Below are 24466 nucleotides of genomic sequence, written 5' to 3' on the forward strand. Positions count from 1 at the left end.
ACAACATGCCAGCGATGTGACGAACACTGGGCGTGCACTGAGGTGGCATCCAGCAGAACATGTCATTAAAGCGCCATCTTGTTGGCGAATGGAAGCCATTCGGCTCTTAATACGTCATTAAGAGACATTAGCAACACGATACGGGCTGCAGATGGAGCCAAATTACACACCAATTAGATGTTAGTCGATGGGCCGATAGATGAGTGGATGGGAATGAGAGCGGAGGCTCCGTCATGCATTTTAAGGAGTTCATTTCCCTAAAAAGGTGTGAAGATGATCTGCATGACGATGCCGCCAAACATCTGGAGATGCTCATGGTAATGTCTCCGTAATGGACATTCAGATGTTTTTTTCATCAGGCCGGACACGGAGAATGCGGTGACCCTTTTAATCCTTCAGGGGGGCACAAGGGTGATGTCATCCCCCCCCCCCCCCCCCCCGTCTGTTTAAAATAAATAAATAAATGATAATTTGTGTGCATCAAGCAAAAAACACGGCGACGAAGGACGAATGAAGGACCACCTACTCAATTTGTGTAGAGAGGAGGAGTATTTACTTAAGTCAGACTTGAGGGCCAGCTCGTAGGAGGGCGGCAGATGGCTGAGGTTCTGGAAGGATCTGGACAGGGACAGGTCGTAGGGCTCCGTGGCCGAGGTCAGGATGTTGTTCATCCGCTGGGGTCTCTCTACAGGGGGCGGTGCAGTCAGAGCACAGTCAGTCAGAGAGATGGGTTCACACACTGAGGGGGATGGGGGGTCTCTACTGGAGGAGAGGAAAGGGAGGTGTGATGTGGGGGAGACGTGGGGATCGGGAAAGGCTTTCAAAAACAAAAAGGATTCCGTAATTGCGGCTGCAGGTCGGGAGCCTCTTCATATCGTCTGCGTAAAAAGGAGCTTTCAGAGCAAACGCAGAGGGAAGTTTTGCCTTTACTTTATTTGAGAACATTCCTGCCAACAGACGCTGGCGGTGACTGTACATTATGCCCTATGACTCATTTAAATACTTAAAAAATAAGGAAATCTTGATTTTTTCTGTGACTTTACTGCAGACGCTGTCTTTTTTTTCTTCTTTGATCTCTGAAAAATGTGCAAAGAGATTTAGAAAATCTGATCTTGCTTGGGTTTTTCTTATAAATGCATGCACAACCCATGCGGCATATTTTTATTATTAAAAGTATAGAAAAGCTATACTGCACAAATCCGCAGTCATTCTGCATAACACCGAGCCGACAACCAATAATGTTCAACTAACACGGCGATGACGAGCTCAACCACCCAATAAAGGACGAGATATGGCTTTCGATCATCCAGCAGCTTGATAACCGCTTAATATTACAGCTTAATATTAATAAAAGGTGGCATGATGTGATGAAGGAGGCGAGAACCATTAAGAACCGGTTACAGACGCTGTGTCGAGTTTCTCCTCGTGAGGAAAACTAAACCCGTTGATTTTTGAAGGGAGTCTGCTGACTTTCCTTTGAGCTTTTTCAAGGTTATTGTTTATTGAACGTGGCCGAGTTGTGGCATCAATAAAAAGTACTAATCTGTGCCTCTTTGCCTTCACACGTTCTGAGCTGGAAGCTGCAACCGTTAGATGTCGGTTCGTTGTGCTCGGGTTCTGTTTTGGGCGGCGGCAACGGAGCTCCAGTGGCTTCAAAGTACGTGGACCGCCCAGCCATCGCGGGTCAGGGGGCGTGGTTGGGGGGTGGGGGGTGGGGGGGGGGACTACTGCAGCAAGGAGGACAGGGACACACAACACCGAGGAACATATGGTGCAGAGGGGAGACATCCACTGAGCATGTCGGCATGTGTGTGTGTGTATGTGTGTGTGTATGGGGGGGGGGGAAGATAGAGCCGGTTAGGTGGAGTGAAAGAGAAAAAAATTAAGTGTGAAGGAGAGGGTTTTGACATCGGACTAAAAGGTCATGGAGCTGCATGAATTGTTGTGACAGCAAAAAAAAAGTATATACACAAGCACTTCAAATTAAAAAAAGATAATAAAAAAAGACCCCCAGGTAAGGACTTTTTTTTTTTTTTTAATTCTACATGATATATGTGGAATACATAAATACACATAAACACCGTGTGCATGTGTATTACTTACCGTGCCTCATTTGTCTGTGGGCTAACGAATCCAAGTGAGAAAGAAAGGATCAATAACAATCAACAATTCCCACAGAATGTTTCAACCGAACCTCTCGCACCGGAGGTTTCAGAGCCGAGAACGTTGGCGCGCGCGGGGTTAACGCCAGAGTCCAAAAAGCAGCAAAGTGTGGAATTATGCAGAGCGACGACCGTCCCTCATCAGGAGTTAAATAGACTTCAAAAGCGCTGTTTGAAGAGTTTTATTTGGAGCTGAAAGTACTTTCCAAACCCATTTTCTCCGTGAACAGGCCGCGCTGTTTAAGAGGTGGGATGTGGACGCTCCATTAACGGCAGGACACGTTGCTCTAATGACTCAACGACACTGCAGTTTTGAGAATATATAATATATATATACTGTATATAACAAGTCAGGCCAGACTCCCTCTTTTATTCCACAGTGTTTCTTTTGGAGCGTTCGGCGACTAAAAGCTGATCTCCCTTCACACAAAAATCACATTTAGAGAAATAGATGGGATGCAATAACCGTAATTGAGTTTTCAATAACTGCATCAAATCGCGCGAACGATCCTTTGATTATCATACACGTTTAGCTTTTCATTCCCCCCCCCACTCCCCTCCCAACCACAAGGACTTTATCAGCTCTTTTAGATTTTAATTTCCCCGTGAAAGATATACTTTTTGTCCTTGAAATTGAGAAAAACAAAGTCTTATCGAAAGAATAGTTTGGCTCACTTTCCTTTCGAGACGGATGATGAGGCGGATCATTTGGGGAAAGTCAAGTCGGGTCAATCACCGCCACTTAAAGTAAGAGCAGCCTGGGATTTTCATTTTGGCATGCGTCCCAAACTAATATAAACTTTTTTTTATTTTCACTTATTTCAGACGTGTTGCACCACATGTAAACTACACAGCTTCACTGTGGTTTCTTACCCAGTTTAGGTGTGAGCGCGGTCAGGTCCAGGTGGCTGTGCTGGTAGTCGTGGTGATGGTTTCCTATTGTAAGAAGAAGCAGAGCGTTAACACTTCACTTCAAGATGGTGGGTTCAAGTGACAAGAAGAAAATCAGACGTGTCATCAGGCAATGGTTGATGGTAAAGGGTCCACTCAAGGAAATACATTTTTTTAAATATATTTTCCCCCTTTTTGACCTTTTCCGGGAGCTCAATAGCTGTTATGTGTCTTTAAGATTTGCCTCCTTGCCTCTGACTTCTGACCTGGGAATCGATTTAAGCGATCCATCTTAAAGGACGTCACCTTTTCAAAAGAAGATGCTTCTCATGGAGCGAGGAGGCTTGCCAGAGGAGCTAAAAGCGAGGAAACACTAGTGGAAGTCTAATTGGCACCTGTGACATAAAAGAGAGGCAGTTGCCTCGACTCTTCTTTCCTCGCGAGGAAAGGAAACGAGGATGTACAAACCAGCAATTGAGAAAAGCCTTAACAATCCGGCGGTACTTTGCTTGTCTGGAGATGATGATGAATCAAATCCATTGCAGACCCAATCGCATTCAGCAACTCTGAAGGTAAAGTGTGAGAAAACTATGTTTAATGGCGCTCCTAGCGATTGCAGTTGTGTAATATAATGAGTTTACATGTTGGAGGGTCAAGACAAATAAATAAATATATATATATTATGTGATATCAAATGATTGACTACATACATATATTTTGTGTAGTTATTAGTGTGATTCAATTTGTAATTGTGTTTGCTGTACTTTTTATATAAATCATTTTTATTGTAACTGGAACCATCAATTCGGGTTGATTTTGTTGAACGACCTCGTGGCAGAGGGAACTCTCCTTGGAGAAGATTTCTTTTTCCCGAACAAAAGAATGCATCATCTTGATAGTTGTAGTCGCCACTTCAACTGATATTAAGGTCAAGTCACAGTGAAATGAAAAATACACTTTTAATCCTGTGTCCCTGTGTTAAGTCTTCATTTGTCTCTTTTTCATTTGCCAAACGTGTGATGAGTCTTCCTGCACTGTAAACTGTAAACTGAGAGGCGTTTACAAGAAAACCATTCAATGAAAAGTAGCTGTCTTGATCCAGAGGTGTTGGCTAACTACAGACCGACCTCTAGTGGTCGCAAATCAGTTGTGTGACTTCACTAAAATCACTAATGACCTCTTAAATACATCAGAAAAGGACTCATCTCTGTACTTGTTTTGTTAGACCTTAGTGCTGATGAAGGACTCATCTCTGTACTGGTCTTGTTAGACCTTAGTGCTGACGAAGGACTCATCTCTGTACTTGTTTTGTTAGACCTTAGTGCTGATAAAGGACTCATCTCTGTTCTGGTCTTGTTAGACCTTAGTGCTGATAAAGGACTCATCTCTGTACTGGTCTTGTTAGACCTTAGTGCTGATGAAGGACTCATCTCTGTACTGGTCTTGTTAGACCTTAGTGCTGATGAAGGACTCATCTCTGTACTGGTCTTGTTAGACCTTAGTGCTGATAAAGGACTCATCTATGTACTTGTGTTGTTAGACCTTAGTGCTGATAAAGGACTCATCTCTGTACTGGTCTTGTTAGACTTTAGTGCTGATGAAGGACTCATCTCTGTACTGGTCTTGTTAGACCTTAGTGCTGACGAAGGACTCATCTCTGTACTGGTCTTGTTAGACCTTAGTGCTGATAAAGGACTCATCTCTGTACTTGTCTTGTTAGACCTTAGTGCTGATGAAGGACTCATCTCTGTACTGGTCTTGTTAGACCTTAGTGCTGATGAAGGACTCATCTCTGTACTGGTCTTGTTAGACCTTAGTGCTGATAAAGGACTCATCTCTGTACTTGTTTTGTTAGACCTTAGTGCTGATAAAGGACTCATCTCTGTACTGGTCTTGTTAGACCTTAGTGCTGATGAAGGACTCATCTCTGTACTGGTCTTGTTAGACCTTAGTGCTGATAAAGGACTCATCTCTGTACTTGTTTTGTTAGACCTTAGTGCTGATAAAGGACTAATCTCTGTACTTGTGTTGTTAGACCTTAGTGCTGATAAAGGACTAATCTCTGTACTTGTTTTGTTAGACCTAGTGCTGATGAAGGACTCATCTCTGTACTTGTGTTGTTAGACCGTAGTGCTAATAAAGGACTCAAGTTTAATTCATTCAAGGAAACTGTCAAACGGCCCTCTGTAGCTCTCAAATCACTCTTGTAACTCTCATGACCAAATATTCAGTGTCACTGGGGAATACGTCGTGAAAGACACTCTAACTTTCGTTTCACCGGGAAACTGTTTGCTCCATCAGACTACTAGATTCTTGAAAATGGGAAACATGTTGGATTAATATAAACGCTTAAACCTTCCTCAACCTGTTTCTCTCTCTCTCGGGGTCTTTAAGTAGGGAGGTCAGACCCCCTGATGATCTAGATACACTGTCACCACGGACAAGTGGAAGAAAGACATGTTCTGGGATTTGATTAAGATCGCCTTTTTTAAAGAAAGTTCAGCACAACCAATGGAGACTTGTATTTGTATCGCTCTTTTCTAGTCTTACGACCAAGCAAAACGCTCTCACAATACATGTCATTCAGTCATTCATACAGCCATTCATAAACTGAATGGCACAACCTACTGAAGCCATTTGGGACTAAGTGTCTTGCCTGAGGACACATCGACACGCAGCCGATCCTATGATTGACGGACGGTTTCTGGGTGGTTGCTGGGCGGTGCATTAAGAGCGTTATTAAACGGTTCAGCCGTGATATATAAACACCTATTTTCTGGGGCTATACAGACCCTCTCGTCAACTAGCAGCCTGACGAACGCCACCCTCCTGGTCTGGTCCCTGTTTGCCAGATATGAGATCTTTAATTTGCAGAGAGCGTCTCAAGTAAGCAGGAAAAAAACCCCGTCACGGCTCAGTTGTGGGACTCGCGAGCGTTTCTTCATTTGACAAAATCCACAGTGTCGCTGCCTCGCCCCAAAGTGATTGATCACGGCCTCTTTATCCGGTAAGGCGGAGGCAGCCGCTCCTCGCGGTGATCCATCTTTTGCTCTAAGTGAGTCATTTGATGCCGCGTTGATATCATTACGTGTTGTTTTTGAGTGGTTAAAGAACAAGGCGACATCATGCAGCTCTGGGAGTTTGAATAATTTCAGAGTGAAAATATTGCCTTTATTCAATTAGGCTTTGTGTTTCTGAACAGCGGAGCAAACCAAACACGGATATGCGATAGTTGTGCCTTATTTGCATTTAAATGTGATCATTTATCATCCGATAAGGGAGCTAAAGATGATAAAAACAACACTTCTCTGATAGCTAAAACCTACACATACGAGTTCTTTAGCGAGCTTTCAACTGACTACAGGGGGGTTGTGTTCTTTTGTTAAAGATCAGCGCCTGTGTTTCAATGACAACCCCCCCCCCCCCCCCCCGATGGCTGGATGTGACATTTCTGACAAATATTATCTGACTTTTGCTGAGATCCAAAAGCCAATGTAAATATAAACTTATAAAAAAGTGGTGTTGGAATTGTGTTTCAATCTTGACTGAAAGCGATATTCAGTTGAGGCAAAAGGGAGGATTGTAAAGACTGGTTGAGTGGATTTAAGTAGCCGTGTACCGTAATTATAAAACACGGCTTTGGTCCGTTTTCCCTGCAGCTGTTCGTTCCAATCACACAGGTTTGATCAAGGGACCAATTAAAGCAGCTAACGAAAGCTCAGCTAAATTACTCTGCTATGAAAGCAGTTCTTTTTTGCACCAAATAAATAACAACCTTTTACTATCTGTGTAATTGCAGAAACTCTTTTTTTTGAGAAGCTGCCACGTAAACATTCCACACGTTAAAACTCACAGTGTTTAATAAGCAAGGCTCAAAAGTTTATCACCCAATTTTTTATTTTTTTATTCCTTCTTTTCTTCGAGATAATCTCCAGCTCCGGCTTTACACGTGTGCGATCCAATTATCCCCTTTATGAGGAATATGACTGTTATTGCTACTATTCTGCAGCAACTCTGCCTCTAAACTGAGCACGCATTGTATAAACAAATGTATTATTTGGTTTATGAGGAAGGGTTGAATGTGTTTCCGTCTTTCATCATCCATCGACTGCTGGGTCTCAGTTATTTGCAAACTAAACTGCATTATCAGGATTATAACTACCGAGAGACGTAAAAAAACAAAAGACGTGTTCAAACCTAAAGTCGGCGACACCAGAATCTGATCTGTTCAGACGTCCTCTTCCACCAGAAGAGAAGCGTTAATGAAATTCAGTCCACCGCTGGTGCAATAAACTGCAGGCTGTTGCGACAGCCGAGTTTCCTGCCATTGTTTGTCACTTTTCTACAAACAAGTGACGTGCGCAGACATATGTGGACACTGAAAGATTGCAGCCATTATTGAACATTGTGCCGTTCCAAAACCAAAAAGGTGTTAATCTGCTGCTTTATTGCTTTCATTGTTTTTTCCCACCAGATGTTTGAACCCGGCTGCAGGGATTTGCTTTCCATTCAGCCGAGAGAGAGAGAGAGAGAGAGAGAGAGAGCCAGTGAGGTCCAACACTGATGTTGGGTGATCAGGTCTGGCTCTGTCGGCGATGCGGTTCATCCCAGAGGTGTTGGATTGGGTTGAGCTCGGGGCTCTGTGCAAGCCAGGCAATTTCAGGACGGGAAAAACGTGTATTTCTGGGTTTTTTTGAAGGGGGGTATTTTCACCCTTTATTGGATGGTTGACAGTAGAGGCACACAGGGCCGGGGGAGCGAGGAATAACATGCAGCGACCAGGGGGAACTATGTCTCTATGGACCCGGCTTTGAGCTCAGAAACTTTGTCAACTGTTTGCCACAAAGTTTGAAGCCGACTGTGTTTTAAAATAACAGTGTGTGCTGCAGCCTTAAAGAGCTGCTTTAAAACATATAGTATAGCCCAAACAATAAAAAAAGAGGCACATCCCTTGGGATCTTTGAAAACGTTGGAAACATACAGTCGACTACGTTGTGGACCGCCGCTTTGAAGCCTTGAGTTCAGCATTTTCACCGTCGCCATCTTGGATTACGTCCGTCTACATGCTATTTTTCCCGCAACCAGTGAACAGGAAGTGACCACATCTGGACTGAGGAGCGACGTAGAGACGTCGTATACGTCTCTGGTAGAGACCTGTCAATCACCTTTGGATAACGTAGCTTTAACACATGAAGCATAGACTTCTATACAACCAGAGGAGTCGCCCCCTGGTGGTCAGTGGAGATAATGTAGCTTTAACACATGAAGCATAGACTTCTATACAACCAGAGGAGTCGCCCCCTGGTGGTCAGGAGAGAGAATGCAGCTTTAACACATGAAGCATAGACTTCTATACAACCAGAGGAGTCGCCTCCTGGTGGTCAGGAGAGAGAATGCAGCTTTAACACATAAAGCATATACTTCTATACAACCAGAGAAGTCGCCCCCTGGTGGTCAGGAGAGAGAATGCAGCTTTAACACATGAAGCATAGACTTCTATACAACCAGAGGAGTCGCCCCCTGGTGGTCAGTAGAGATCATTTTGCTTTAAGACACTTATGCATCAACTTAAATGTTCAGAACTGGAGGTTGCCGTCTTCGCCTTAGTTGGAGACTATTTTCAGCAGCGGTTTAATCCACATTTCTAGTTTTATTGGTTGCAGCAGGATGGCGTGTGTTTTTTATTTAAAATCATGGTGATGAAGCAACAGCACTGATCTGTTTTTAATTGGTCTTGGACAACGATGGTGTTTGGTCTTCTCATGGGATTCGTTGACAATAATCAATGAAGTTTTAAATGTTCCAAGTGCAATAAAAATGTTGCCAGCCATCTTTAAAAAAATGTCAATAATGAGCATCATCGTGCATCACCACTCTTTCCAGGTCCTGAAAATGGGTTCAAACTGTTGCTGCAAAAACCCACAACTGTCCCGAGGAAAGTGGAGCAAATGTCGCGGAGGATTCATTCCACCTCCCGATATCAGTCTCATGTGCAGAGGAGGAGAACGTAAATACCCGATCGCATTTAATACATAATGCAGCAGCCTTCGCCGCCGTGAAGTGTGTCACATGGATTGGACCGTAGTACCGCTGGCAGCGACCCTGTCACAAATGAATCGAACGCTTCCAGGTCCCAGCGGGGTGGACGGAGGGGGATCCCGCTGTGACCCAGATCCATTTTAAACGGCTCGCTCTGGGGGAAGCTGACGGACAGACGCCGGCTGTGGAGAGAGAGAGAGAGAGAGCGAGAGAGAGCCCTCGCTCTGTCGTTATGCTGGCAAAGAGTGCGAAGGGCGCCATGTGGGACCCGGTGGGTCGGATCACCTCGCTTTGCCCTTGTGTGACGGAGAGAGAGACAGTTTTCACCTTCCAGCTACTCAGGCCTTCTGATGGAGAAATGTACAACTCAAGGACCAGAATCTGAATCAAAAAACGATGGACGGGCGAAAGATCGGAAGAAATGTCGTTGTTATCGGACAAAAAGGCCGTTTAAACTACAATGTTCTCATTAATCTTGGGTTTTGTTTCACTTCCTGTCTTTACGGTCTTCCATTTTTCTGTGCATCATTTGTCTCGTCAGCCTTGCTCTGTTCTCCTTTTTTGTGCCTCCTTAAGACCTTTCCTCGCCTCCTATGCCGGTGTTTCCTCGCTCCTCCCGTTGCCCTTTTAGGAATCGGTACGTCCTTCAAGCTCCGGAGACCAAATTTCAAGGTCCCGAGTCCGAGGAGCGAGGAATCGAGGAGGCACAAAACCAGGAAATGAGAAAGACCCACATGTCCTGTTATCCGATCGGTTCCTCGTGTATTCACCGTTTGTAGAATCGTCTTATTTACCCGTTAGGTCTCTTTTCCTTCGGCCTCTTTTGATGAATGTGTCCGATCTGATGTTCACTTCCCCCACGATGAATATAAAACAACGGGGGACATTTCAAGATAAATAGTTTAGAGGAAGTACCGCCTCACAGCTGTAAGCCTCATTACGTTCATCGCTGTCCAAAAATGTCATAATTAGCATATTAATTAGTTACGGCACATTAGAAATTTGATGGTCAAAATGGACGTTTGTTGCTAAATTAGAGGAGATTCCCTGCAGCCGTTCCTCGTGATACATCACGATCACGCCAATGGACGCCCGGAGAAAGTTTTTTATTGGCTTTAAAAAAATAAATAATTATTAACGTTGTATTATTCAGAAAGTCATCTGTGTTAAAACAATAGTTACACCCGTGAGAAATGGAGATGTCTGCAGCTGGTACAGAAACAGACGCGTCTTGGCTTTAATGAATGAAATGAAACAAAATGGTGATTATACATAACATTATAGAGGTGTTTTTGTGAATGCACGTGTCTCATGCAGCTCATGCTCATCTCTAACGACATGTTGGTACCACATCTGTCCTCTTTTTTCATCCATTAAACAGCATTTTCCACTCGACTCAATCATGGCGGTTTCTTCCTGCACTTAATTCTGTCGCCGCCTGTCTCGCTGCGTGATGTCTCGCTGCGTGATGTCTCACCCTTCGCGGTTGTCGTGAGCCGGACCGCCGGCGGCGGTGTCCCATGGGGGGGGGGGGGGGGGGGGGAGGGGTAGTCTGTGAATTACTGACAAGGATAAGCACAGATTGATCTGATGTCTTCTCCGATATGTCAGAAGTAACATCATACAAAGCTGCCGTTATCCTCGCCGTGGAATGTGGGACCGATGCTGGACCGGTTCCCTTCTTCGGGTTCTGGAGGGGAACACCTGCACATTCTAACACATAACACACATAGCATATGCACAGAAGTATGGAGGATGATGATGCAACATGAACAACATCTCTTGGGATGAACTGGGACCGCAGCTCAGACCAGAACCGGCACCACATTGATGGATCGAACTATAAAACGAGGTCCATTTCCTTTTCTCTCACAGTGCAACAATGATATATGTATTTATTATATTTACGTTAACATTCACAAAACATTTGAACTCAAAATCTGACTTTATTCTCATTAAATTTGACCTTAATTTCTCAATATTACAACTTTTTTTCCCTCGAAATATTATGACTTTATTCTCATTAAATTATATCTTTATTCTCGGGATGTTATGACTTTATTCTCATTAAATTTGACTTGAATTTCTTAATATTTCAAATGTTCTTTCCTCTTGAAATATTATGACTTTATTTTCATTAAATGATATCTTTATTCTCGGGATGTTATGACTTTTATGTTAAAATATAACGACGAGAGACCTCGGTGAGTGAAATGTTTCCAAATGTGCGGAAAGATTTGAAACATGAGCAGCGGAAACAAATTACACACATTATTAAACGTGACCTATCAAAGTCGCGGGGGTTTATAAATTAATTAAAAATAGATCGATGTATGGACGTGAATAGTTGCCACATGCACATTTAATCAAGAGTTAAAAGTAAACGATGTGTGTGTGTGTGTGTGTAGCCTCAGCAGCAATAGCATGAAATGAGCATAATATTCTGTAATATCTTTTAGATTTTGCGTTTTCCATTTCATAAATAAAGATATTTTTGTCATAAATTGCTGCATAGAATTCTTCGCCGTTTAGAATCAACCGTCCATACCTGCAGATTAATTCATGTTTTAATAAAACAAAAACCCCGACCAGCATTGATATAAGTTTCAGCGCTTCATAAAGTCCATTTTTCTTTTTTCTTCAACCCCCAGATGCCAAATAGTGGAATTAGTTTCCATCTTTCATCTGTGCTTCTTCTACCGAGTGGAAATACTGTCCTGAGACTCGTGGGACGAACACGAGACAATAATAAAAGCCAGAAGCAATGAAAGTGACGACTTCCCTCGTCGAGTGTTCGTCGTCTTGGAGCGAACAAACACTTTGTTTGGTGTCTTCTTTCCCGACGGCCACGTCGACACCTCCAGAGCTGCAGCAGGGAGGAGGCCGTCTGTGCCGTCCTCCCAGTCCCATCGAGAATTCTGACAGATCAGTGTGTGTGTGTGTGTGTGTGTGTGTGTGGTGCAGACAGTCGGCATGACGACGACGGGGGGGGGGGGGGGGGGGGGGGGGGGGGGGGGGGGGGGGGGGGGGGGGGGGGGGGGGGGGGGGGGGGGGGGGGGGGGGAGGGGGGGGGGGGGGGGGGGGGGGGGGGGAGGGGGGGGGGGGGGGGGGGGTCGAGGCCGAGGATCTTCGTTTCTCATTTATCGATCGGGGGATCGTGTGTCGCAGCTCCTGAGTGCAGCGTACGCTCCTGTCACCCCCCCCCCCCCCCAGTCCCCAGTCTCTCCCCCCCCCCCCCCCCCCCCCCCCCCCCCTCCAGGCTGACCTTGTGCAAACAGACTCTCGAGCTCTGCAGGCCACGAAAGCACAGCAGTGATAAATGAGCGAGGGCCACGATGTTTTTTTACGAGATACAAATCTCCACGTTATCCAGCGCTGGAGCCACCGGCTCCTTTTATATTCTGGTGGGTTCTGGTGGGTTCTAGTGGGTTCTGGTGGGTTCCGGTGGGTTTCTGGTGGGTTCTGGTGGGTTCTGGTGGGTTCTAGTGGGTTCTGGTGGGTTCCGGTGGGTTCTGGTGGGTTCCGGTGGGTTCTGGTGGGTTCTGGTGGGTTCTAGTGGGTTCTGGTGGGTTCCGGTGGGTTCTGGTGGGTTCTAGTGGGTTCTGGTGGGTTCCGGTGGGTTCTGGTGGGTTCCGGTGACCTTGGGGGGGGTTTAGATCCTCCAGTTAAACACGTGCCGGGTCTCGTCTGCAGTATATCTGCCCCGTCTTATTCCCAGGAAGGAAGCATTGCACTAATGATACGGCCATCGAGTTTTTGCAGCTGAGAGCAATTTGCCCTTCATTTTTCCTGAAGGGGTGGGGGGGGGATTTGTTTGTATAATAAGCTTATTTTCCATTAATTGGACATGTAGCGGAGCTTTATTGGTTTATTTTATTCATAACGTCTTTGCATCCCAAACCAAAGGCGTTTAGGGGCCGCAGAATGACGAAACAACCCTTTTCACTGTGAATATAATTTAACTCTATTAAATTTGACTTCAGTTGAAATTGTAAATCGTTAGAATTTCCATCCCCCAGCATTTCCTGCCTGTCAGGAGTCTCATTACTTACAAGAAGAAACAAAAGTTTGACAGTGCAGGAAGAATATTTAGAACCGTAAAGAATATTTAGAACCGTTTCCAACGGAAATACAAATAAATTAAAAAAGTCCAAATGAAGGCTGTAAACAGAGCAGAGATGTAACGTGATAGTTTTCTCTGTATATTTAAGTTAAATAACACAAAACCACAAAATGTTCCGAGGTATAGTGACACAAAAAAAGATAGCATTACGGTAATATATTGGAATATAATATCAATATGCAAGTTTACTTCAACAACAATCGCCTGTTATTAAAAATCATTGTGTTTTCGTTGACGGCGCACGTCGTCCCAACCAAACCAACAGAACACAGATACAGACAATAATATGTTCACGTCTTTTTTCCTGGGGGTCGACCATCGCAGTTCTCCACACGTTTGACACGTTTCTGTTGGGCGCGATCTGCAACCTCACCACTAGATGCCGCCAACAACCGAATCGCTGCACCTTTTAAAGAACATAAAAACAAAAAAAAGCGCCTCCCATTACGACCAAAGACCCGTTGAGATGACGCGTTTGCGGCGCACGGGGATAAAAATACTGGAAACACGATATCAGAAGCTGCTGTCTGAGCCGGTGACTCATGAAATCCAAGCCGGAGACTTTCTCTGCGGATTCGATAGCTTTTGCTTAAAAAAAACCCAAAAACCACAACAACAACAACAACAGACTAACCTTGGTGTTCGGTGTCTCGACCATCTAGTGACTCTTTCCTCAGGAGGATTTCTAATAAGCGGGGGTTATTTTACAGCCCGTTTGGAACACTTCCCGACTCTTTGTCTCCTTCACACTTCGGCCACTTTCACAGAATCGGAGCAACGGTTCTCTCCCTTCTGCCTCGTGAGTAACGCGTGATGATTAGAAACAGATCATTCCATCTATACATATAAATGTGATTGATACTTGTCCCACGGAGTTAAGCTTTCCTTAAGCCGCCGTGGGAAGCCGTTCGCTACCGATCCATCCACAATATTTGGATCCTCCGTCTGAAGTTCCATAATTAAATAATCATTCGGCACGAGTAAACAATCGGGGGAGGGGGAGGGGACGATGGCGCTAATTAACGGCGGCTCAAAACGCCAAGAGGCGGTACGCGTCGAGAGACGTCTTAACGGTGTTCGTTGTGAGACTTTAAGACAAACACGGAGTAGAAGATCTGCTCCTCACAGGATCTAATGGATGAGGTGGATCCTCAATCTCCATCAGAAAGAATCTCAGATGAACTCCTCGGGCGGCGGCGACGACGGCACTCGTTAAAAAATTCGAGCGCAGTGGGACTTTTGCAAATGTCAGAGGAAAACAACAAATGTCTTCATTGTGTATTCAGAATACAATCAAGTGTTTGTCCCCCCCCCCCCCCCCCCGCTGTGCTTTTAAAATGTCTAATCGTCTGCGCCTGAAGCCCCCCGAAGTCAAAACGCGCCCTCCAGTCTCGGGTACGCAGTCGGGAGGTCGGCTTATTAAAAAGAACGTCGGCTTGGAGCCCAAAGAGCCTTCGGGGTTCTTGAGCCGGCGAGTGTGTGCCAAGGTGTGTGGTGGGAGGCTCTCTGACCGTCTCCTTGGACACGCCGGAATAACCCTGACACACTTTCACTCGTGCTGCATGTTTCACAAGGACCCGAGACCCCCACCCCCACCCCCACCCCCCAAGAGGCACACATGTCACAGCCTCCTAGAAGTGACGATACTTAACATTTTTTTACCAAAACGCGAAGCGTTGGCAAATGTCACGGCCTGGATTGTGCCCAGAGACGTTGGGCACGACCTGAAGAAATTAATTATGACCAATCTTCTGAAAACAACAACATACGCTGTTGTTTCTAATACATGGACGCCAACGGCGTGCTTTGTCTTATTATGAAGTATTCTTTAAATAACCGTTGTGAATGCACAAGTACGTTGGCGTTGAGGCGATCGCCGTTCACCAAGAAAGACAACGTAGACGTTACCGGCGACGCGGTCCGGCAAAAGACAGGAAGAACCGCTTCTGGTTGAGTCGAGGCTGCATCACACACAAGAGGAGAATAAGAACTCTCATTACGAGGCCGGTGCACAAGGCCCTTCCTGCCTGTTTCTAACCCACTCTACGAAAAGGTACCTACCTTCCTGGTGACAGGAAGCTATACGGCGGCCGAGTCAGGGAGGTCTCTATGTCCTCGGGTGTCCCATCGTTAGTCACAAGACCTCTAATTCAAGAAGCGCTTCCCTTCTAATTTATCTGTTCTCAGGCACAATCCTCTGCATGAAATACGATATTGACTTACAGGTGTGCGTTGCAGATATGAAAGTGATGATCGCCCACCGGCAAAGAAGCGATGCGAGATCAGATTACCACGACGGGAAGAGAAAAAAACAGATTTGTTTACGATCGCGGCGAGTGAAGAAAATGTTTTGCGGACATTCCTGAATACAAAAAGAATAAAACAAATTTAAAAAACGTTCCCACCACAAAAAGCCTGATTGGTGTCTTCCGATCCGATCTAAAGCTTTCTGATTCAAAGGAAACGAGGAGCCGATAAGGAGCAGGTGAGAGGCTGGAGATGAAAGAGGACGAGGACGGGAGGCTTTTGAAGAGCCGTCTGGGTCGATCAAAAGGAGGTCGGCCGAGAGATAAGGAGGACAAGGTGGAGAACAAACAAAGAGAGCTTGGAACAGGAGGACGACATCAAAGGAGGGACGATGATGAGGAGGAGGAGGAGGAGCAACAACCTCAAACCTCTTCTAGAAGACGAGGTCTAGTTAAAGTATCTTACAAACGTTTTAAATGAACAAAAGCGACGCTGTTGTGTTTCCTTGGTTGCTACGACGACTAGCGGTCGCCACCCAATTATAAACGTACGTTTGTTTTCTCAGCGTCCACACAAACTTTCACGCTCAACAATTATTATTCAATATATATATTTTGTCCAAACTCAAAGATATGCAATTAAAAAATATAGATGTACATTTATTTTTTTTCAAAACTACTAAAAGTTGTGAGGCCCGAGGAAATACAAATTAAAAGTTTAGCATCGTTTCTTGACAAAGATTTTCAATGAATGCATAATCCTGTCAAACAAATGTGGCTCCCTGGATCGCCCACGCCGGCCTCCGTCTGAAGGCTCGTTTCCTCCGGAGCAACATGTGCACCTCCTGCTGCGATGACATTTGTAACACCATTAACCGACTCCTGCTACCTCCACTCTGAAAAGCTGCTTTTCTTTCTCCCATTTAAGCGCCTGATGTGTCGCTTCAAAGGCAAAAGCTTCAGCCTTTAAAAAAAAGCCCAAACAACACCTCGGTAGCCCGCCCCCCCCCCCCCCCCCCCCCCCCCCCCCCCCCCCATCCTGCAGGAATCACAACACCTCTCGACGTTTGACTGAAAGCTGCACCAGAAAGGACAGAAGGAGAACGAACCTGACGCTTTCTGCTCTCTGATGAACACTGGGAGGTTTGATTTACAGTCAAGAAATCAAACGCTGGCGATTGATTGGTCGAGAGATGGGGAGTGTGTGTGTGGAGTGAATGAAGTCCACGACACCTCCTGCTGACAGTCTCGGCACCAGCAACCATCTTGATCTTTGCTTTAATGTCTCTCACTCTTTCCTCCCCCCCCCCCCCCCCCCCCTCTCCAACCTAACATCTCACTTTTTTTAATTAGACCCAGGAAGAGACTTAAACCTAAAATACATTATTCAATGTGAGAGATATTGCATTAACAAAGATGTCTCAGTGTATCTGCTGCACATATGAGCCGATGCAGCGTGGTCGAACTTTATATATATTTCTATATACATCTATAAATATATATGAAGAAAAAGAAACAGGAAATTGCACTTCTTGGATCTGATAGATGAAAAGTAAATAAAAACCAAGCCCCCCCCCCCCCCCCCCCCCCACCCCCCTCCCCCAAAATAAGTGAGAGATGAGAATGCCGGAGGAATCGGTGTGCGATAAAATAAAAATAACAACACACACACACACACACACACCTCTGAGATCTGCTGGAGCGAACAACATCCAGGCACTTGGCACGAGACGGAGTGATGCACTAACAAGCCCTCGCCTCCCGCCGCGCCCCAGACGCATCTGTCTGGGGGGGGTCGAGGGGGGGGGGGGGGGGGTTACGACGGCTCGGAGACGAAGATCCTAGCTGGGCGCCGCGTGATTGGACTCCGTGGAGCGATCCGAGTCGGGCCCGCCGCACGCTCCCTGACGGGGGAACGCGGTGTCAAAACAGGAGCTCCTCCAGGATTGCGAAGAGCAATCTGCAGATGAGCTATATATATATATATATATATATATATATATATATATTTATATGTGTGTGTTTTATATTGGACAGGAGGCACCAATGAGCTGCTTCGCAGAACAAAATACATCGAGCGTTAATAAGTATATCTGGTGCTGATGAATCCCCGCCGACGGCTTGGCGTTTGATGAAGGGCGGCGCTGCCAGCGCTTCATTTCAGCCATAAAGATAAACTGTATCATACATAAAAAGATAACCTCTCCATATTCTTGCAGCTTGAAGTCAGTTTTCACAAATGACTTCGCTCACGAGTTGCAGGTAAACAAGTAAAAGATTAAGATTATCGATATTTATAGTCTTTGCTTGAATATCTTTTTTAGATCTCTGCTGTACGACAAAACAGTTAATTCATACACATACACTGGTAAAATATTCACATCAGTTTGCTCTGTTGTAATTAGTATTGTAGAGGTCGATGGAGGTCGTAGATTAACTTTTTTAAATTATCTGGTTGACAAATCATCAAGATCAAAGCTCTTCAAATAATTGAAAGGAGGAGGAGATTTAAAATTTAATTACCAAAAGAAAAAAATTGGTCTCCAACAACTTCCCCAGAAATGCTGATCTGGAGTCTGTGAGGTGACGAGCCTCCGTAGTGAACTCCTCGTCTACTGCTGACATCACCGCGGCACATTAAAAAACAAACATATCCAAATGCATAAACTCATCTCCACGAAAACCAGACCGGAGGAAAAGAGAGAAGTAGAAATGTAACGACGGTTTAAAAAGTCGGCTAAAAGTCATTAAAGCGACTCCGGTGGCAGTTTGACGGCAGCGTTATTGAAACGGAATTCATCTGAAATCGCATCAGAAGATAAAAAAGTTGTGAAAGAGTAAAAAACTGTCCGCTGGGTCGCATCATTAAATCAACTTGTGTATAACCTGATGTATAGAAGGTCCCCTTTACGCCAGAACCAACACTACCACTTTGGTCCACAGGGGGCGCCAGAACCAACACTACCACTTTAGTCTACAGGGGGCGCCAGAACCAACACTACCACTTTGGTCCACAGGGGGCACCAGAACCAATACTACCACTTTAGTCCACAGGGGGCACCAGAACCAACACTACCACTTTAGTCCACAGGGGGCACCAGAACCAACACTACCACTTTAGTCCACAGGGGGCACCAGAACCAACACTACCCCTTTAGTCCACAGGGGGCACCAGAACCAACAAACCACTTTGGTCCACAGGGGGCGTCAGAACCAACAAACCACTTTGGTCCACAGGGGGCGCCAGAACCAACACTACCACTTTAGTCCACAGGGGGCGCCAGAACCAACACTACCACTTTAGTCCACGGGGGGCGCCAGAACCAACACTACCACTTTAGTCCACAGGGGGCACCAGAACCAACACTACCACTTTAGTCCACGGGGGGCGCCAGAATCACCACACAATGAAAATTCCTCCTAGTTGCTTTAAATGCATAAATTACGTCACAAAAGTTGGATAAATTAAGCCGACGCCGACTCGACACACGACATGACCAGCGTCCTCCTGGCTGAAAGTCCTGTGTTCGTTTGACCCGTCCATCCAACTCGACCTCCTCTCTGACTCACACTTTAGTCCACATCCGTTGCTCTGATGGTCCAATAAAGACGTGGATGGGTTTCACACTTGTGACCCGCGTGTCTCACACAGACAATAAAAAGGTACTTTGGCGCTTCGGTATCAGACGCCCGACGTCACCGAGGTGTTCACCCTCTCCATCTCCTCTAAAACTGGCATCAAATGTCCCCTAAAACAATTTTAAAAAAGAACGGGTGCGCAGCCAGCAGGTGGTCGCCTGACGCCGGTGACCTTGGACCATGTGGAGCCGCCGTCCTCCCCGTGTCATACGGGGTCAGTCTAAATGGTCAGAGACCAGATGTGCTCCTCGCCGTTTAAAACGACGGTCGTCAAAGGCACACGGGGAAGTCAATGTCTTGGAAACTGTGGGCTTTAATTTAATTTACTTTTAATCTATTATGCTTTTGGCATTTTACCTCCAGAACTGTCCAGAGTAATGTCATATTCACTTTGTCCGTTTTAATACGAGTCCTATAATATAATAATGTAATATGAAGGGATTCTCCTGCCACGACAATAATTGATTTTTACTGCAATTAGGAATTTAAAAGGCCGTGCATGGACTGGGCTGCTCCGGTGCTGGTGGACCAGCTCACCAGTGTAATCCGGCAGAATTACACTTAAAACTGGAGTTCAAGCAGCCGATGTGAGCTGAAAGAGGTCGTGTGATGGCTTGTTGGTGAAACCGCGTAATAATCGTCCTGAGCTGCTTCTCTCCGGTCCGACCCCAAAGAGGATGCTCGACAAGGGAAAAACAAAACAAAAAAAGGCTGAACTGGAGAAGGAGGCGAGGGCAAAGGAACCCCGTGTGGGAACTCTTAAAATACCCCTTAAACTAGGGCAGCGCACCAGGCTCGGGGTGTCGCGCGCTGCACGGCGAACCCGCCCCACGAGTTACATAACCCGACACGTGACACCTTCGGGAAGAAGAAGAAGAAGAAGAAGAAGAAGAAGAAGAAGAAGAAGAAGAAGAAGAAGAAGAAGAAGAAGAAGAAGAAGAAGAAGAAGAAGAAGAAGAAGAAAAGGCCTGCGATGTTCGGGATCGATCAGGAAGCGCCGCACTTTGCCAACGAAAAAAATTAAAGCGACTTCTACAAACTGGTGGTGTTTTTTTTCTCTCCATAAAAACCAGCGAAATGGAGCGCCGGTGGTTAAAGATTCATGGGCTGCATATTCACGGCCATCCGTTTCACTGATGAGGTCCACGGCGAGGGATTAAGGGGAGCCTTGCATATTGTTAAAAGTAAATTGGCGCCTTTCAATTCTTACAGCATCAGCTCCGGTCTGTCCTGCACGAATAATGAATTCCAGTAATGAACCGGCCTCATACAGGAGAGCACAATACGAGCCGTAAAGTGTCGCACTGTGCAGACCGCATTCGTCACCATTACAGTCAATATGTGGCGACTGCCACAAGATGAATGTGGCCCCGGGGACGATGAAAGCAGCCCGGTCAAATCTAATGTGAGTCATGATAGTCTCTGCGGCTCCTGTAATGGTCTGCATTATACAATGCAACAGCAGCTATTCTCCCGTCGCGTCACCTCGTGCTCTTCTTGTTGAAGCAATAATACTTTTAGAGTGAAAATGCAAAGATTAAAGGAAAGAAAACAACAACAACAAGACAAAGAAATTGGTTTGGTTTTTGAGTTTGAGCGAGCCAAATATTTACAGAAACAACCGCCTCCTTTTCATTTGATTGTCTCCGGTGACTGAGCTCAACGTGGAATCAATTCAACTAACCGGAGACTTGAAATGGAATTGTTCTCGTTCAGCCAAACTAATTATGTTTATGTTTTATTAGCTCAGTCTGCAATTAACTTCTTAAACTCTGATTAAACTGATTTTCTCGTTACGTTGCCCCCTCCAGTAAATTTTCTTTCAATTTAGGAGGACGTTTTGGTTACATTGTTATATCATATAAAATATATATATAATATGAAAGCAATCTGCTGATATTTGTCTGGACATGGCTATTTCTGCATACTTATAATTCAGTTCGCCCAAATTATTAAACAAAATACAGGCAAGAAAAACAAGACATGAATCAAGTTGCAGCCCGCGGTCTCATGCAACGCTTTATAAAATACAATTTCGCCGACATGCAGCCTGACATTTGGTTTTACTTGGAAACACCGGGACTGGGGTTTCCAAGTAAAACGAAACAAAGTCCATAAGCGTTTCTGTCCTTGAAAATGGACTTTCTGTTCTGTCATTTGTGTTTACAGCAATAACCCCCAATGCCACATTTGGCTGTGCCATTGAGGAGGCAGACTTGGGGCCAGTTCGGGATCCAAAAGCGTCTCCAACCGGCAGCACCGAGACCAGCTCTGGGCCAGTTTCATCATCCAGATACGGATGGGCTCAGATCTGTGGTCATTCATCACCGGTCTGACAACCGAATGCCAGATTCGGAGCGGTACTGAATCAAAACGCACTCGGGTCTTAAAAGTCCGGATCATTTAATGCCCCTTTAACCCAGATGTAATGAGAACGCTTGGGCCAGCTGGAGTCTCCTCGGACAGCCTGCTCAGCGATTCACACGTTAAGCCTTGGGTTGTTTTTCTTCTCCTCGCCCTCCTGCTCAGGTAAATCCATCCACAAACCGCCTAAAACTATCTGACCGTGAAGGATTTATTTTCTCCAGCAGTGTTAAGGGAACGGTCCCCACCTCCCCACCTTGTTTTTGTTTATTTTGTAAGAGTCTTGACAGCCACTCCTGACAGGAAGCTTGTCGACGGACTGACGGAGAACGCCCGAGGGCTGCTCGCCGTCTCCAGCCGGGCGGCGGCGCATTAACATGCACGGGGAGTGCGAGGCTCATGTCCACATATGTGCACATCATATCTAACCTCCCTCCAGCCCTGCACGCTACAGGCAACTCCGCATACAAAAGCTGTGTTGCCATGGTTACCGCGCACAGACCGGTACCGCCAACCTCTTTCATTAAGTGTAAAGCTGCCTCGTCTTTACTGGTTTGGTTCTTTCTCAGCGCCCTCATGTGACAGACAGACACACTAAGAGACTATCTGGTGAACGAAGTGGAGCATTTAGATGCTGAGGAGCTGAAAAAAGGAGGATGCATATTGTCGGTAGTGTGTAGTAACAAGCAGTAACAAGTGTGGATATTCAAAACAAACCCGTCATTGAAATGGTGCATTTTACAGAAATGTTTGTTCTTAGCACATTTAGAATACAAAATAAAAAAGGAGTCAGTGGAAAGTCTACCGAGGGGCGAGTTTCTGGTTGTATAGAAGTCTATGCTTCATGTGTTAAAGCTGCATTCTCTCTCCTTACCACCAGGGGGCGAGTTACTGGTTGTATAGAAGTCTATGCTTCATGTGTTAAAGCTGCATTCTCTCTTCTGACCACCAGGGGGCGACTCCTCTGGTTGTATAGAAGTCTATGCTTCATGTGTTAAAGCTGCATTCTCTCTCCTGACCACCAGGGGGCGACTCCCCTGGTTGTATAGAAGTCTATGCTTCATTTGTTAAAGCTGCATTCTCTCTAGTGACCACCAGGGGGCGACTCCTCTGGTTGTATAGAAGTCTATGCTTAATGTGTTAAAGCTGCATTCTCTCTCCTGACCACCAGGGGGCGACTCCTCTGGTTGTATAGAAGTCTAAGAGAAAATGACATTTTGCTATCACAAACATTCAAGTCTTCGATTGAAAACTAATAAAAGGTCCCGGTTCATATTTTCAAAACCCTTTTCTCTTAGCGTAGTTTCAATGTAATGAATTGTGACGGATTAAGGGAAGATATGCAAAATGTTCCCCCTTTCTTTACGTTCCTTTTAGAATCAGTGACGGGTTTAAAAAATAGAACTAGTTGGAAGTTTGGAGCGTGGACGAAGACGATGTTAAATAATAAGGTTAGAAAAGAACACGTCTAATATTGGAGGGAGCAGAGAGAAGCGACGTAATGAGTATTTGAGTTATTAATTCAGAGCCTGATCTCGACACTGTGGATATCAAAGCAGAAAGTAGGCCGCGAATCCCGACCGAGGATCACGTAATTTTCTGACATTTTTTTCAATAATGGCCGGCGAAGCAGAGACACACCTCTTTGCTCACTCTCCAATAGGTCAAGGAGGTCAAGTGTTCAACATGTCACCTCTCATGAGTGAATTTCACTTCTTTCTCCTCCCTCAGATCTGATCTGTATCGTACTGAAGCCTTTTTTTCTCCTCTGTGACACTTTAATTACCACAATAGCTGAAATATATATCATAGGTGCAGCATCGCAACTCATTTTAAATCACGACGCAACGACATCAAAGTGATTTGCAGACTAAATATGAATGAATAGTGACATTACAGCAGCGGAGGTTTTTATCCTCAAAACAGTAAAAAGCTAATTAAAAAGTCTGACAAACGCTCACACGTGAGTCTCTTAAAACCAAAGTGTTTGGCAGATCCTTGTGCAAGCCAAGCGGAGCATCTGTTAACCTTCTCTAATCCCTCCTCCAACATATTTTAATCACTCGAGAGACGGTTTTCTTTTTGTTAAGCTGCGTGTGCGCATGTTGTTTGTCGGAAGGGTTCCTCCGTCGCCGCGGTGACTTCCCCTGAAATATAATGAACTCTTCAAATGTGACTTTTCATTTGAGATCCCCGCTGACTGCTCGACTAATTGCAAAAAAAACGACTAAATCTCTCGGAGTGACGCGTGTGTTAAAGAAACCTCTGATACATTAATTATTATTTTTGAAATACTGGAGAGAGACACGTGCCAACCAGGAGATGCAAAAAGACGACAAAGAAACACAAAATGACCAGAAAACTAACTTAAAATGACCACAAAGACAAAAAACGACTCAATAAAAAACGAAATGACGACAAAGAAGATACCAAGAAACGCGACTAAAAAAAGACAAAACAAAAAAGACAAAATGACTACAAAGAGACACAAATGAAAAATAATAATATATATAGGTCACATAATAACTAATAGTACTGCACAGAGAAAATAACAAAAGAAGGCGCATTCTCTCTACTGACCACCAGGGGGCGACTCCTCTGGTTGTATAGAAGTCTATGCTTCATGTGTTAAAGCTGCATTCTCTCTCCTGACCACCAGGGGGCGACTCCTCTGGTTGTATAGAAGTCCATGCTTCATGTGTTAAAGCTGCATTCTCTCTCCTGACCACCAGGGGGCGACTCCTCTGGTTGTATAGAAGTCTATGCTTCATGTGTTAAAGCTGCATTCTCTCTCCTGACCACCAGGGGGCGACTCCTCTGGTTGTATAGAAGTCTATGCTTCATGTGTTAAAGCTGCATTCTCTCTCCTGACCACCAGGGGGCGACTCCTCTGGTTGTATAGAAGTCTACGCTTCATGTGTTAAAGCTGCATTCTCTCTCCTGACCACCAGGGGGCGACTCCTCTGGTTGTATAGAAGTCTATATAAATGACTCCTCTTGAT

At 45.2% G+C, this 24466-nt stretch overlaps 1 protein-coding gene across 6 annotated transcripts in view; it reads right to left on the bottom strand.

Moving 5' to 3' along the window:
* The window catches only part of LOC117735185 (protein shisa-6), a 63370-nt gene that overhangs the window by 7494 nt on the left and 31410 nt on the right, over nt 1-24466 (bottom strand). For 2 of the 6 annotated variants that reach the window (XM_034539670.1, XM_034539669.1), the window contains one exon: nt 527-685. In XM_034539670.1, the coding sequence (XP_034395561.1) occupies nt 527-685 (159 nt within the window). Of the gene's footprint in view, nt 1-526; nt 686-2103; nt 2125-3035; nt 3099-5510; nt 5537-6408; nt 6430-7250; nt 7325-24466 lie in introns of those variants that run through there. The other 4 variants (XM_034539667.1, XM_034539668.1, XR_004609862.1 and 1 more) reach the window with 4 other exon arrangements.

This window comes from Cyclopterus lumpus, chromosome 8 (assembly GCF_009769545.1).
Source record: "Cyclopterus lumpus isolate fCycLum1 chromosome 8, fCycLum1.pri, whole genome shotgun sequence".
Taxonomy (NCBI): Eukaryota; Metazoa; Chordata; class Actinopteri; order Perciformes; family Cyclopteridae; genus Cyclopterus; species Cyclopterus lumpus.